The 16,357-nt window shown below is 43.4% G+C and overlaps 1 protein-coding gene across 2 annotated transcripts in view; it reads right to left on the reverse strand.

Annotated features, from left to right (window-relative positions):
- The window catches only part of gabbr1a (gamma-aminobutyric acid (GABA) B receptor, 1a), a gene marked incomplete at its 5' end in the record, with an annotated part of 66,480 nt that overhangs the window by 46,961 nt on the left and 3,162 nt on the right, over positions 1–16,357 (reverse strand). Inside the window, 2 exons of one of the 2 annotated variants that reach the window (XM_079504079.1) lie at positions 10,040–10,057; positions 12,176–12,361. In XM_079504079.1, the coding sequence (XP_079360205.1) occupies positions 10,040–10,057; positions 12,176–12,361 (204 nt within the window). The remainder of the gene's footprint in view (positions 1–10,039; positions 10,058–12,175; positions 12,362–16,357) is intronic. The other variant, XM_079504078.1, reaches the window with a different exon arrangement.

Consider the following 16,357-nt stretch of genomic DNA (forward strand, 5'->3'; position numbering starts at 1 on the left):
CTAGCTGGGAGTCTTAGCCAGAATAACTCGCACAGAAATGTGTGCGGAGAGAGAACGTAGAGAGAGAGGGGGGGGGGGGGGGGGGGGAGAGAGGAGGAGAGAGAGAGAGAGAGAGAGAGAGAGAGAGAGAGAGAGAGAGAGAGAGAGAGAGGGAGGGATAGAGGGAGGGAGGGAGAGGGAGATATATATATATATAGAGAGAGAGAGAGAGAGAGAGAGAGAGAGAGAGGGAGAGGGAGAGGGAGAGGGAGGGAGAGAGAGAGAGAGAGAGGGAGAGGGAGAGGGAGAGAGAGATGGAGAGAGAAAGAGAGGGAGGGAGGGAGAGAGAGAGAGGGAGGGTTGAGACTTGAGAGAGACAGAGAGGGAGACAGACAGACAGACAGACAGACAGATGGGGGGTGACAGACAGACAGACAGACAGACAGACAGACAGACAGACAGACAGACAGACAGACAGACAGACAGACAGACAGACAGACAGACAGACAGACAGAGGAGAGGGAGGGAGGGAGGGAGGGAGGGAGGGAGGGTGAGAGAGATGGATAGAGGGACAGAGAGACCTACCTGAAGGCGGTTGAGAAGGGTCTTTGTACAAGGACCACTTCACCACTTTTCAACCTATCTTCATATAATTGGTCCTCACTAATGTTCATGATAAAATACCACAATTTGTTTTCTACTTGGCCTGTGTCTCATAGGAAAGCTGTGGGCAGTTCAGAAACCCGTCCACCAGTGACATCATCGTTAGGCAGATTTAAAAAAAAACCCAAAATATTTAGATTTTTATTATTGTGAGAACAATGGCTACTATTTTCGCATTGCAACTTTTTAGGAATAGAAAGCCTGCCGTTTCTATTAGCTTGGCAGGGTTTCTGAACTGCCCACAGCCCTTCATGAGACACAGACTGAGTAGGATTTTTTTTTTTGCTATTTTATCATGAACATTTGAAAAGTGGTGAAGTGGTCCTTTAAGATTTTCAAATGAAGCACACATTCAATAATGACCATGCAGGCGCCAGTGTCTTATTTCACTCTCATTGAACAAGCTACAACTTATTTTATCACCACATTGTCCCATATAGCTTACAGTCCTACTGTGGTCCTATAATGCATTCTCAACGTTTGGTCTATATGTTGACATATCCAATTATCCATCTAAAGGGGTTACCTAGACTAAAGGGCTCCATTTTCATTCGAGCATTCTAAATACACTATTTGGGGATTTAGCATTGGGGAAGGGGCGTTCCTGCACTAAAGTGGTAAAGTGGCTATTTTGGTCACCTGTCTAAATCCCTAAAACACCTCCGCTACCCGTTACATTATGTGTGGTTTGGGCGTTACAATAATGAAACCAATCACCGTGCCACATGCCATTGCCTTTAAGAGATCCCTTATCCATTGCCCAGTTCTATATTGCTTCATAGCCTTATGGTCTAGCCCATGGCATGGAAGAGTGATGCGTTGCTATGCCTTGAAGTCTCACTTGTGCTGCCCACCCCCCCCACCCCCTCCCCGTGCCAACAACTCGCTCAGACCTCGCTCATTTTTAACATTTCAAAGTGCTGTGTGATCTACGGATTTCGAGCTTTCGTTTGGTATATAGATCGTGCGTTTAGGCAGTCTCTACGAAACGGTATCAAGCGAAAATGAAATGTCGGGAAATTGGATTAAACCACATTTGCTGCGCTGTGATGAAACTTAACGAGTAAATGGAATCACGCACAATGGCTGGCACAACAAGTCAAATAACTTCTTTGACTAGACAATTATATAAACACAATGGACACAAGGAAGTGACAGGTCACAGCAGGAACTCACTTCTGCTGATTATAGGAAAATTACAAAGAGATGTAATAGGAGAATAAGGAGAGATGATCAAGCAGCCTGACTCCACGGACATCTCCATTGCAGGCGCACGGCGAGTATAGGAGCTTGCCCTGTCCCTTTTTATTATTATATATATATATAATTTGTAACCCATTTTTCACCCCATCTATTGTGATCCGGGGCTCTACACACCCTCCGCCAACCTGGGGAGAGCAACGGACTTGAACTCATGCTTCCTTCATGCATGAGTGTCCAGGTTGCTCCTTTACACCTGACAGGGGGGAGTTTCCCTGGTTGGACGTAGCGCGTGGAAGGAACACGTTATTCCAACCAGTTCCTTTCCCCTCCATCAGGCGCCCCGGCTGGCCTGGGGGAGGCAGTTTAGTGACCAGGATTACTGCATGTTTTTTTGTGAGGGTATACCTACCCTAGGGGACACGGGGAGAACATGCAAACTCCACACAGAAAGGCCCTTTCGCCAACCCCGCCTCGGGTATGGGCACTGATGACGCGGAGGAGAGGACACGCCGCCAGCGCCCACAGCGTCCCGAGCGGGAATCGAACCCAGGACCTTCTAGCTGTGAGGCGACAGCACTACCGACTGTGTCACCGTGCCCCCGCTTGCTCTGTCCCTTAATGGTATTTCGTCACCCGCTATCTATTTTGCCGACACCGGTATTTGCGCCTAGAGGTGTGGTCATGGGCGTGTTGGCACGATTTCCCCTAAATTGCTATTTTGGTCACACACATTTGGGAAGGCGATAGTGGAGTTTAAAAGCACCTGTAAGCCATATGCCAAATTAGTTTGGTAGAGTGGCGCCGTGCGCCTGCAATGGAGATGTCCGAGTCAGGCTGCTTGATCATCTCTCCTTATTTTCCTATTGCATCTCTTTGTAATTTTCCTATAATAGTGCCTGCTGTGACCTGTCACTTTCTTGTGTCCATTGTGTTTATATAATTGTCTAGTCAAAGAAGTTATTTGATTTGTTGTGCCAGCCATTGTGCATGATTCCATTTGCTCTTTCAGTTTCATCACAGCGCAGCAAATGTGGTTTAATCCGATTTCCCGACATTTCATATTAGCTTGATACCGCTTCGTAGAGACTGCCTACACACACGATCTATATACCAAATGAAAGCTCGAAATCCGTAGATCACACAGCACTTTGAAATGTTAAAAATTAGCGAGATCTGAGCGAGTTGTGACTCAATGGAAAGATGAGTGTTCTTGGCTCTGTGCACAAGTGAAACTTCAAGGCACAAAGCTTCACTCTTCCATGCCATGGGCTATAGACCGCCCATAGAACTGGGCATAACGGGCAACGGATAAGGGATCTCTTAAAGGCAATGGCATGTGGCACGGTGATTGGTTTAATAATTTCCCCTAATATAAGCCCTCAATGGGGGTTGGGTTTTTGTGCTAATTCGCTTATTTCCATCGAAATAAGTAGTAAAGTGTGCTGCTTGGGATACTATTTACATTATGAAGAGAGGATATATATAAAAAAATATATATTTGAGCGATGGAAATAAGCGAATTAGCACAACACCCCAATGCCCCATTCAATTCAATGCAATTCAATTCAATTCATTGAGGGCTTATGGTAGGGGAAATAGCCAATAATGCGCCTTCCCAAATGTGTGTGACCAAAATAGCAATTTAGGGGAAAGCGTGCCAACACGCCCATGACCACACCTCTAGGCGCAAATACCTGTGTTGGCAAAATAGATTGCGGGTGACGCTGGACCAAAATACCATTAAGGGACAGAGCAAGCTCCTATACTCGTAATTTCCAGGCAGCGACGAAAATCGAGCCCTAAATGCCAGTGTTGAACTATTGACAAAATTGATCATTAAAAGTACCACAGACGAAAAACAGTCTAAGTCCAAATTTCATTCTCACCCCTCCACGAAAAGGCCTCGTTGTCCTGACTCCTTATCTATCATTTATACACATTATGGATAAATCGTGTGGACTTAGACTGTTTTTCGTCTGTGGCATTCAAATAATAAATGTATCAGTAAGATTATAGCTTTCAGCTACACAATCAATCAAGAATGCTCCAAAGTGTTCGTTCTTTGTAAAAGCCTCTCAGTGTGCTCACTCCATGCTCATCCACCTCCATACAAACAGCCCCCATGCGCTACAGCGGCTACTTTGAGAAAATAATCAATGACAACACAAACATGATCATATGCATGTTGTATGTTGGTATGCAAACACACTTGCCACCGTATACATACTAGAAGATACACACACATTCTGTACACTCAGACCAAAAAGACACACTGGCCTTGCAGCAGCCAATGCAGCACTTTCTCGCTGCCAACTGCCAACCTTACATGAAATCCCTCGGTAGGTCAATGGCTATAACAGAATTAGAGCTGGAATTCAATTATGATCCAGCTGGTCATTATTTCTGCCCTTTTCAAAAGTGAGTATGCATGCACCTCCGTGGAGAATCCTGTCTGGCTCCTGCCAAGATATTCATGAATCAGTTGACGTCGTTATTAATACTTAATGGCATTGGCTTTTACTCTAGGGAAAGGTTTTGGATTGTTGTAAAAAAAAAAGTCTAGGTCTATCAATTATACTATTTTTCCACAATCATATACACAAGTATCAACAATGTTCTATGAACATTCTAATAACACTGTAATAATAGGATACTTTCACTTTTGAAAGTTCCTTATTCAAACAGCTGTGAAAGAGACCATTCAAATAATTTTAATTCTACAGTGATTTTATAAAACACGATTATATAACTTCACTTCATTATCCAAATCTCATTATGTTGGAGTGTGCAATTCATGCAGATCCCATTGCTAATAAGCCACCAGAGGCCGAGGTGAATCTAGTGATCATCTGTTGGCATTTTCCCTCCCCTTCTTCTCCATCACCCCATACACCCCCCTTAACCACCCCACACCCATCCCACCCCATGACCCATCCACCACAGCATCAATTATTTAGGCCTGAACTTTTATAAGGCGTTCCAATCCACACCACCAGCAGCGAGCACTGACAGCACGCACAGCGTCCAAGAATGCAGTAAACAACCCCTGTGAAGGCACAGCCGTTTGCTGCCGAGGTATTAGGTGCAGTCTGCAGCGTGCACTATGGGGACATTTCAGCTGCAATCTGTTGCTGAGCCAATTTAATGAGGGCGTTTGGACTTCTTGAATCTAGAATACGTGCAATAGGGCATTCCCCTGGATAATAATGGCCTGCTTTCTCACTCACTTTTCTTGCCTTTGGTAGCACAAACAAATCGAATAAAAATAATGTTTTCCCGATATTTCTCAGATAGTTCCACACTTGCCCAGAATACCAAGGCCACCATTCAAAATGGATTGTTCTAAGTAAAAGCACAAATGTGTTTTAAAATCCATGTTCTTCTAGACATGGGTGTTGCCTGGAAGCTGACATGTAAGCTATAGTTTTGTCAGTATTGTTGCAGACACTGGTCCTCTGTCACATAGTAGGCTATTTATAATTAATTCTCAGTACAGTATCTTTCTTTAACATGCTTTGAGTACCGGATACTGTAGCTGGGATTTACATCATTGTGTTATGCAAAGATAATCACACATTGGATAATTCATGAACTCATAGTAGATACATGAAGTAGCCTACATCCACATAATTTTGGTTAGCCAAATCACTGAACTCTGATGTGACCCGCACCAGGTCTTGGGTCCAGACTTTCTTTTCTTTTCAAAATCTTTTTATTTCCTTTTTTATAACAGTATGGGTGGTCACAGGTTCATAGAAAAAATAAAAATAAAATATCAGATTTTAGTATCAGTGACTGAGGTAAACAAACGTACTGTATAAATCACAGAGATCGTGGGCAGACATAATGAAAAGACAGTTAGTGCAAAACATGCCCCTTCAAGATAAAAGAAAAACATTTTCTCCCCTTCTAGTCCCAATTTAGTATAGCCAATTCCCAATTCCCCAGCCTCTCTACAAGTACTCCATCTCTGCTAACCCCCACAATCAGTCATTGGGAGGGTGAAGAAAGCCTCGGGTCTCCTCCGATACCCGGGCCATCAAGCCAACATCTTCTTTACACCCGACAGTGAAAGGTCTCACTAGGGGGGCGTAACGCATGTGGAGGTACACGCTATCCCCCCCACCTCCTCCCTCCCCTGAACAGGCGCCCTGACCGCTTGTGGGGATCATCAATGCAGCGACAAAGATGAGCCCTCCCCATTCAGCTTCCCACCCGCGAACACGGCCAATTGTGTTCGTTGGAGCGCCCGGCCAAGCGGGTCCAGACTTTCTAGTTACCTCTGTTCTGTTTGTATTGCCACTGGTCTGTGTAAGTTCCGATGTGTTTTGAGAATGTCAGACAATATGAGGGTATGTGCACTATGCCTATAATAGCCAGATTAAGTGTTTTTGTTTTTCTGATGTTCTGTATGGGGAACACTCACAAAGGTAAATGCTGTTAAAACGCTATACAAATGGCATTTCATGATTATTCATGTTCATGTTATTATTTTGGGGACCTTGGGGACAATTCTGTCTGTAGATCACAGAGTACAAGAGAAACTATAGTGGATGTAATCTTCCCAGTCATGGGCTCTGCAGTTGGGAAGGTAATATGCATACTGTATGAGCACGTACGCACGCACGCAGGCACGCACGTGTGTGCACACACACACACACACACACACACACGCACACACACGCACACACACGCACGCACGCACGCACGCACGCACGCACGCACGCACGCACGCACGCACGCACGCACGCACACACACACACACGCGCACACACACACACACACGTGTACACACACACACACAGCAGGGTATTAACCTTTCTCCTGCTGAGGAGGCAGTAAGTGGGTGGTGAACACACACTGAGCGGAGAGGGAACAAAATAAGAGAAGATGACAGAGTGTAAAAAGAAGGTTCTAAGTAAGGTGCTGTACGTGGTCTTTCTTTGTTAAAATAAGTGTAAATAGCTCTATAGTCCTATAGTAATCATTGCTAACTTTGTTAACCAACAGGTCTTGCTATGTCTCCAGTTCGTTAGTAAACAGAAAATACATTTTCAGGTCAGGGTATAGAAATGTTATCTAATCAGGAGAGAGTACTCATACAGGATAAACAAGTGCAATTGGAAGTTATGAAACTAAAACAAGAAAGTTGCAGACAAATTTGGAACTGGAACACTATAAAATTGAAGATGATAAATGGCTTCTGATTGGATAAAATGGGTACCCCACCTGAAAATGTATTTTCGGTTTGGTAAGGAGCTGCAGAGATGCAGATTGCAGACCCCTCTTACTGAGCAAACACTCTATATAGAAATGATTACTATACAGAATATATAAAGCTTAACCTTTTTAAATGTTTGTTTTTGTTTTAACAAAAAAGCTAAACAAAAAATAAATGACTTACAGAACCTTTACAACAGGCAGCAGTGCAGCACACCATCAAATCATCTGTGTTAATTCAACTCATTTATGAGAGTGTAAAAATGTACCCAAATGAACACTTTCAGAGTTAAATTACCGTAACAGGGTAATGACAGGACCGGAGAAATTATCTCCTGTTTAGTTCATTGTGTCTTTGTAAAGTCTCTGTCTTTATGTTATGTGAGTTCTGTTGTCATGCCCATGTCGACATAAATCCTGGCTGAGAGAATTGAGTGCATGGTTTTAAATTTGACAGTGGATATTCAGCTGTCACAGGTGTCACATGGCATTGGTAAAGGAAACACTTGTTTTGATGTGTCTGTTTGAGCGCTCTAAACACCCTCCACAGATCCTTACTCATAATATTAACCAGACCAAACCAAACCCATGCCTAAACATAAACAGTGCCTAATCTTAAAGCTGCACTATGTAACATTCCTCTTCTATCCCTGATGTGAACCCGGTTTCCTGCACAAGTGCTGACATTTTTTATCATTGAGCTAATAGAGACTGCCTGCTTGCTCAGGGGATACATTTAATATTGACCCAGTCAAAATTTGTGTCAGATCCCCAACCCCAATTGTATAAGTTATATATCTTATACTCTACAGATTGGACAAAATTATATTTGAATCATAAAAAGGTTGCATATAATTTGCCCAAACGTAACAGTGCATAACTTTAACTCAAATGAATTAACTAAACTACACCAGGCAATCTCATTAACAGTCACTAACCTCAACCAGCTGCAGTTGCATATGATTGCCCCTGACCAATACAAACACATTGAGGCTCAGAGGGCTGAATATTCATTACAGGGCTGAATATTCATTACAGGGCTGAATATTCATTACAGTGCATGCATGCGTTGTGTGTCTGTGAATCTCTATATATGTATTTATGTAGCATTTCTGCTCAAGCCCTTCCAACAACTCCATATGCCTATGGTCCAATACCGTGGACCATAGGCAGTGGCGGTGGCTCAGGGGTAGAGTGCCTGGATGGTAACCGTAAGGTTGCCAGTTCAAACCCGGGCTCCCCCAGAGTTACTGTCGAAGTGTCCTTGAGCAAGACACTGAACCCCTAATTGCTCCCGATGCGCTAGTTGGTGCCTTGCATGGTTTCCGCTGCCATCGGTGTATGAATGTGTGTGTGAATGGGTGAATGTAATGCACAATCTCTGTAAAGCGCCTTGGATAAAGGCGCTATATAAATGCACCATTTATTTCCCTTGACTGCAACTAAGAGCAATGGGTTAGTCTGCGGTTAACAACTAAATAATTATATTTTTCCAGTGACATTATTTCACCAGTAGGGCCTATATTGTACCTTTTATTTAGCCAAGAAAGGTTGTCAGAACTGAGAACAGTGCACACATTCGTCGCCAACATGCTTCACACTAATACACATTTAGTAGAAAGTAATTCTCCATAATCTGCTAACCCTGATTGTTAATTCCTTGTGTCAATTTTGTTCAGTCAATCAAACTGTGTGCAAGTGTCTTGCTTTTTGCTGCCTACACCAGAGAGAGAGAGAGAGAGAGAGAGAGTGAGAGAGAGAGAGAGAGAGAGAGAGAGAGAGAGAGGATAATGTATCTCTATTGCCTGTTTTATTAAAAAGTGAAAGCCTCTGCTCTGTCTCAGAATGACAGCCTAGTGGTCGTGGACAGCGGAGAGTGGACACAGTGGACAGTAACAACATGATACAACAGCCTAGTGGTCGTGGACAGCAGAGAGTGGACACAGTGGACAGTAACAACATGATACAACAGCCTAGTGGTCGTGGACAGCGGAGAGTGGACACAGTGGACAGTAACAACATGATACAACAGCCTAGTGGTCGTGGACAGCGGAGAGTGGACACAGTGGACAGTAACAAGATGATACAACAGCCTAGTGGTCGTGGACAGCGGAGAGTGGACACAGTGGACAGTAACAACATGATACAACAGCCTAGTGGTCGTGGACAGCGGAGAGTGGACACAGTGGACAGTAACAACATGCATTTACTTGAGTAGCTGCTATAGGCATATACTACATACAAGTTCCGTTTTTGAGTACTGTATGTCTGTAGCCTACTTGAGCAGAGTATTTGTATTTTTGAGTGGTGTAAACCACTCCTACAACTGGCTTTGTTAGTTTACGTGTCTGTCTGTTTGTCTGTCTGTCTGTTCGTACCAAAAAATGAGCATGGTTGCTATGGTCACCCAGTTCACACGGGTGTGATTTCATTACGTCAGACATTACGTCAGACCACAGCTGATCAGTCTATATAAGACCTTACACCACTCAGTTCACACGGGTGTGATTTCTTTTGATACTTTCAGACAAATGTACTTTTGACTCCACTACATTTCTAGGATAGAAATTACATTATGAATTAACCACTTAAACCACATTTTCAAATATAGGCCTAGTTGAAATATAGCAGATCTACGTAGTAGCACACACAACAGCACAAAGTGTGAGCTTGTACAAAAGTGTCTAAATATACTTACATATATTTTTTAAAGCAAGTACTCCAGTACTTTAACTCGAGCTTGTAGATCGTCTATTTTTGGTGTGCGATGGGTTTAGTAGCCTACAATGCTGTTACAATCTGCCTACTTGTAGACGTATGAGAGCATTTTACCCAACTCTCATAGATTAGAAACGGCTGCCCTCTTGTGTCCATAAAATGCATTGCAGCTTGAGATAAAAGACATTTATTTAAATGTAATTATACTGTAGGCTACATAACAACATGATGAAACAACTCAGGGCCAGAATCCTACCTGTGTAGTTTCTGTCATCTTTGGTAAGCCAGCAGAAAAAAAAGGAAAGGGAAAAAGTTCATTAGCAACTAGCAAAGAAGATTTGGGTGAAATGTTTCAACATTTTAAAACATAGAGCGGTTTGATGAACAAGAGAAGAGGACATCTTTCACTAAAATATTGTTATGGTGTGTATTTTCCCAGAGGAATATTGTGTGCATTCAGTATTCAAAATTCATATTATTTCATGCCACAAAGTGACAGAAACATACTTATTGGACAGGCTAATAATATCACAGCTATAATAATACTATTATGTTGACTATCCTATGATGTAGCTATCCTATCTATAAAATGGCAAGCTAAGACCTCAGACCTGCAATATTCATATGGCAGGAATTTCAAAACCAGTGCAAGTCCCCAGATTACACTCTAATTGCTTAGTTAAAGGTATAGGGTTGTGATATTTTTTTGGTTAAAACAAAAGGTTTTGTGTTAAAAGGTTAAAGCACTATATTGATTGCTATAGACTTGTTTGTCGGTAACAGGGGTCTCCCCAGTCCCCATCTCTCCAGGCAGCTCTTTAAGAAACAAAATACAATGGACCCTTCTAAACCCAGACCCCAAAAGCGATTGTCCAATGCCAATCCAAATAGTTTAGCAACTGTTGCTGAGAATGGCAAGTTTCCGTCACCTCATAGCTGTCAATGTTATTTTGCATGGCTATGTTGTTGAACCGATGCTATAGCAGCCATACACAGCTTAACGTCGGGGAAGTTACACGACTCACACACCCAGGTGATGGCAATAATACCGTACCGTGCATTACATGAAAAGTTGATTGAGTTGGAATTGGATACAGTTTCTCCCTCTAACATTTCCTCCTCGGCTCCTCATATTTCTAGTTTACTGAAATAATGTCATGTACATTTTCCAGTGCATAGCAAATAGCATACTGCAGGCCTTGTTGAAAATTGCCCAACATATGCAAGTTAGCATCCGGCAGTTTCTAAATGCTGGGAACCCATACTCAACATTTCTAGCATAAAACTTTAGGGTACTCAACATTTCCGGGTTCACAATGGGGCTCTATGGGCTTAACCTGACTCCGCCAGATGGGGCAGCAGAGAGTACACTGGGTTCCCCCCTCTGCTGCCCCATCTGGCGGAGTCAGGTTACTATGGGCTGGCAAGTGGACTACCCATTTATCAGCTTCAAAGTTTTGTGTTCCAGTTCCACTTCCAATGTTGTCTGCTCATTTCTTTGAGTTATCACTTCCAATTTGTTTAATAGTATCCTATGTAAGTTCTCTCTCCTGGTTGGATCAAATTGGTATCCATCCTTGCCTGAAAATGCATTTTCTGTTCAATCAAGAGCTGGAGGGACCGAGTGACTCCTGTTACTGAACAAACTCTGCAATCACTGAGTATTGTCAGAATATAAAGCAATTTAACACTTAAATATCACTTACCCTACTTTTTTATAAATTTCATAGAAACAGTCTGGAAAAGCAGGTGAATTTAATGCAAATGCCTGCTTTTTTGTACTGGACATTTCCTTCAAAGACTATCTACTAATCCATCAATTTAATTCATGCTGAATTGATGATTAATTGTGGGAATTTGTACTCTAAAGTAGTGTTACTGTGTTACCAACTTAATTATGTATGTTAAACAGATAATAAATGCATGGTGACATTGCTATTGTGTTTTACGAAGATGAATTATGCCTTTGAAATTTAAATTGGGCTGTGCAGAGTGAGTAAAGAGTAAGTAAGAGCAAAAAAGCGTTTAATTTAATCTATAGCACTTCCTCCAAATTTGGTGACCTACATTGCTGAATCAATGAAAGGAAAACAGAGATAGTATAGGCCTATCACTCTGACATAACTGTTGCTGAAGTGGTTGTGAATGCTGCCCAGCCCAGATCTTTTTTTTGTGCTGGCCTTTTTATGTATTACTCAACTGACCAGACATAACAGTTGTGAATTTGATTACTATGTTACAAAATAACACAGGCAAGGACATTTTTCAGTGTGTTGTTACTGTATCTTCTTTTAGCCTAGTTCATACTCTTTGCACTGACAGTGTTGCTTGCTGATAAAATCTGTTGTCTAAATTGAACGTAATGCTCTATTGAGGCAGTTGAGTCACTCACAGAGGCACGTGGGTTTGGGTGAGTCCCACTTGCCCAGCTTGGTGCAGTGGCTGATGTTTCTGCCTTCCAGGATGAAGCCGGCATGGCAGCTGTAATGGAGAACTGTGCCCTCCACCGGTGGGCCCGGGGGCTTCACCGCCACCCTGCCGTTCTCCAGAGATGTCCACACCCGTGGGCACAGCAGCACTTGAAGTTTGGAAAAGAGGGAGAGGGAAAGATAATTAAGCAGCTGTAGAAAGCCAGTAAGCTGCTTCGGGAGAACATCATCTTTTTAAAGCTTAAGTGGTACAGAAACATAAAGTGATATATGGTCACCATTTTCAACTTCTCTTTTTATAAATCAGTGCTATTGAACACCCTTTACATCTGTGTGTGGGTATTACAAGTATTAAAATGCTTCTGACTAAACCTCCTTACTCCATTGGATCCTCAAACTGTCGGTCAACCACTACAGTAACTCCAACTTTGGAGACAGTTGTTTTTTCCATCATTAATTAAAATGACAAAGCCAGGCCACAATAATGGTCAAAAATATCCTAACTCCACTTGACCTGTACTGTATTTGGGTAAAGTGATGATAATATAAGGACACAAGGACACAAGGGCCTTTCATTGTGGCGTTTGCATGTTCTCCCCGTAGGTACCCTCACACAAAACAGCAGTAATCCTGTTCTCTAAACTACCTCCCCCTGGCCAGCCAGGGCGCCTGATGGAGGGGAAAGGAACTGGTCGGAATAACGTGTTCCTTCCATGCGCTACGTCCGGCCGGGGAAACGCTCCTCTCCTCTGTCAGGTGAAAAGAAGCAGCTTGGACTCCTCATGCATAGAAGGGAGCATGACGTCAGTCCGCTGCCCTCCCCAGGTTGGCAGAGGAAGAGTAGCGCCCAGGATTACATTAGATAATTGACACTGGGTGAAAAAATGGGTTGCAGAAATCATGGGATATAAAAAAAAGAAAGATAAAAAGGACACATTCAAGTATCTGACGATTTATAAAGTCACCATACCAACTTTCATGAAGCAGTATTGTGTTCTTTTCTCATTTCCTAAAAAGTTAATATTTTGGACATAGCCCCAAAAGCAGAGAGTGCATAATCCATAGCTGGTTTCTGCCCAGCAGCAGAGATATATCCAGAAGATCTTTTAAAGGAATGATGGCAGTATTTGCATAGACAGAGTGAGTCCCTCACACTGCCATAGCTGTGTGCGTGCGTGCGTGCGTGCGTGCGTGCGTGCGTGCGTGCGTGCGTGCGTGCGTGCGTGTGTGCGTGCCTGCCTGCCTGCCTGCCTGCCTGCCTGCGTGCGTGCGTGCGTGCGTGCGTGCGTGTACAGTATGGTAATTGGTGCATTTATATAGCGCTCTTATCCAAAGCGCATAACAGATTGTGCATTACATTCACCCATTCACACATCGATTGCGAAGGAAACTATGCAAGGCACCAACCTGCACATCAGGGCTCAGCATCTTGCTCAAGGACACTTCCATACTAACTCTGGTGGTTGTTTCTAACCAATGTCTCTCCATCTCTCAAAGAACAACTTTTTGGATCCCGATTCCCAATCAGTCTGGATTCAAACCTTCTCATTCCACTGAAATGGCTGCCTCCCACTTATGAGTCCTCATCATTCTTGACCTATCTGCAGAATTTAACTCAGTGAACCAACAGCTTCTCTCAAACACCCTTTCTGACCTTGGTATCACTGGGATGGCAATGAAGTGGTTCTCCTCTGCCTACCAAGTTTCATGGAAAGGTTTGCTTTTATCCCCTCATACCGTCATGACCAGAGTCCCCCAGGGATCTGTATTTGGCCCCCTCTTTTTTATCCCTTACACCAGATCCCATGGCTCTGTCATCTCTGCTCACAAGCTCCTATGTCATTGTTGATGACACTCAACTGTTTTTATCCTCCCCTCCCTTTGCCACACAGGTTGAAGAGCACATTGCTGCTGCATTCTGTCATCTCACAGTGGATGTCCTCCTACAACCTCAAGCTCAACACTGAGCTTCACTTCTTTCCTGGAAAGTCCTACAGTAACTCCCTCCTTGATTGATTGATTGATTGATTGATTGATTGATTGATTGATTGATTGATTGAATACTTCACTTTACCTTATACCTTATTGGCAGAAATGTAATCAGTACAGGGTACAGTCAAACAGAAATGTAATCAGTACAGGGTACAGTCAAACAGAAATGTAATCAGTACAGGGTACAGTCAAACACACATCCAAAGGGACCACCGAAGAAAGTCCTTGCGGTCTTGTTTCCATTCAGGTCCTGGGTATTCAGTTCATAATCATGGCATGAAAAATAACAACAAAATTCAAATCATCATAAAAGGTAAAAATAACAAAAAATATGTACAGGTTGGGGAACAAAGAGGGGGGTTATAAGGAGGTGGGGGTAGTCACTAGACTTAGAGGGGGGGGGGGGTAATCATTTCCTCTCCCTTTGGCATGCTGAAAGGTGGATTTTCAGGCCTGTTTTAAAGGACGCCAGGGATTTGCATTTTTTCAGGGAGGGAGTCAGGGCATTCCACACTTGGGTGGCAGTGCTGTAGAAGGAGAATTAGCAATTGTTTGTTTGAAAGTGGGTGGTACCAGATTGTTGTTCTTGCTTCCTCTTGTATTGTGGCTATGGTAGTCACTTACTTTTTTTTAGGTAGTTTGTCAGGTATGCGGGTACAGAGGGCATAGAGAGCAAAGCTGCATTTACAATTTTAAATGTCAGTCCCAATTTCAATTGCTTAACTCTGTTTTCTACCCGGAGCCACCCTAGACTATCAAAATGGGTTGCAAAAAGATCGGCCATGGGCCCCAGACTGAGGAGTAGTAGTTTGTTTTGGGAGGTTTGTAGCTTGGACTTTAGTGACATAGAGATGTTTGAGAACCAAGAGGTGCAAGCATAGTTAAAGTAGGGCTGAATTAGGGCTGCTTGCTGGTCTGATAGTATACTCACTCAAACTCCATCCAGAATGCCACAGCATGCCTGGTCTTCAACCTCCCAACATCTCCCCCCTTCTGTCTTCTCTTCACTCACATGGCACCTGCCATCAGTACACGATCCACCCCTACACCCCTTCCCGCACACTTTGATCAGGTAACACAGGACGTCGACCTGCTCCTCCATTCCCTACAACACCCTGGCCAATGCTCCATAAATCCTATAATCTTCTACCTTCTGGCTCCTAAGCTGTGGAATGGCCACATGTGGAGCCCTGGTCTAGACCCCTGGCACACAACCCGCTCAGGAAAGCAGGAAGCATTTCCATATATTGCAGTGTGATGATGCAAAGATGTGGCAAGCTATTGATTGGAAGCGGGGGTTTTCCTCATCCCCTCGACAAGAGATACCTTCTGTAAGTGATTTTCAAGAACATATGGAGAGACTGCTGAACCTCCTGCTGACAAGGGAGAACACCCACTACATACTGTATGTAGGGCTATAATGCCAACAGTTACATGCCACTTCTAGGCGAGCCTATCACAATGGCAGAGCTTCAATATTTGTTTGACCACCAGCTAAAGGCAGGAAAAGGAGCGGGCCCTGATGGTGAAGTACGCCCAGGTGTGTTCAAACTTCTGCTAAGTGGCCCGGACGGTTAGCTCAACTGTCTGGGCACCTAGGCTGCCAAGCCAGCCGGACGGCTTGCCGCGGGTTTAACTCCCGAACCCGACGGCCTTTGCCGCGTGTCACTCCCCATCTCTCTCCCCTTTCCTGTCTAATTACTGTACCCTATCAATAAAGGCAAAATACGCCCAAAATATATATATATATATATTTTAAAAACTTGAATGGGTGATGCACATAAAAAGTAATGCACACTCATGAACTCCATATTTGTAACTGGCTATCCAATGAGCCGGGCCCCTGCTAGACTTATCATGTTATTTAAGAAAGATAACCGTCTTGATTGTGACAATTACCTGTGATAAGTGTGATTAATAATGCAGCAAAGGTTTATGAATATGTGCTCAATAACAGACTGACTGGTATAAGCCATTCCGAGAGCAGGCAGGTGCACAACATAAAATAAGCTGCTTTGAACACAGTGTGGCACTTAGGCTTATAATTAGACATTGTGCCAGAAAGAAGCTGCATCTGTACATTGCCTTTATAGCTTTTTCCAAAGCCTATGACAGGGTCCCAAGGGGAAAACTGTTCAAAGTCTTAAAGAGCC

This window comes from Electrona antarctica, assembly GCF_951216825.1.
Source record: "Electrona antarctica genome assembly, chromosome: 6".
In the NCBI taxonomy this organism is placed as follows: Eukaryota; Metazoa; Chordata; class Actinopteri; order Myctophiformes; family Myctophidae; genus Electrona; species Electrona antarctica.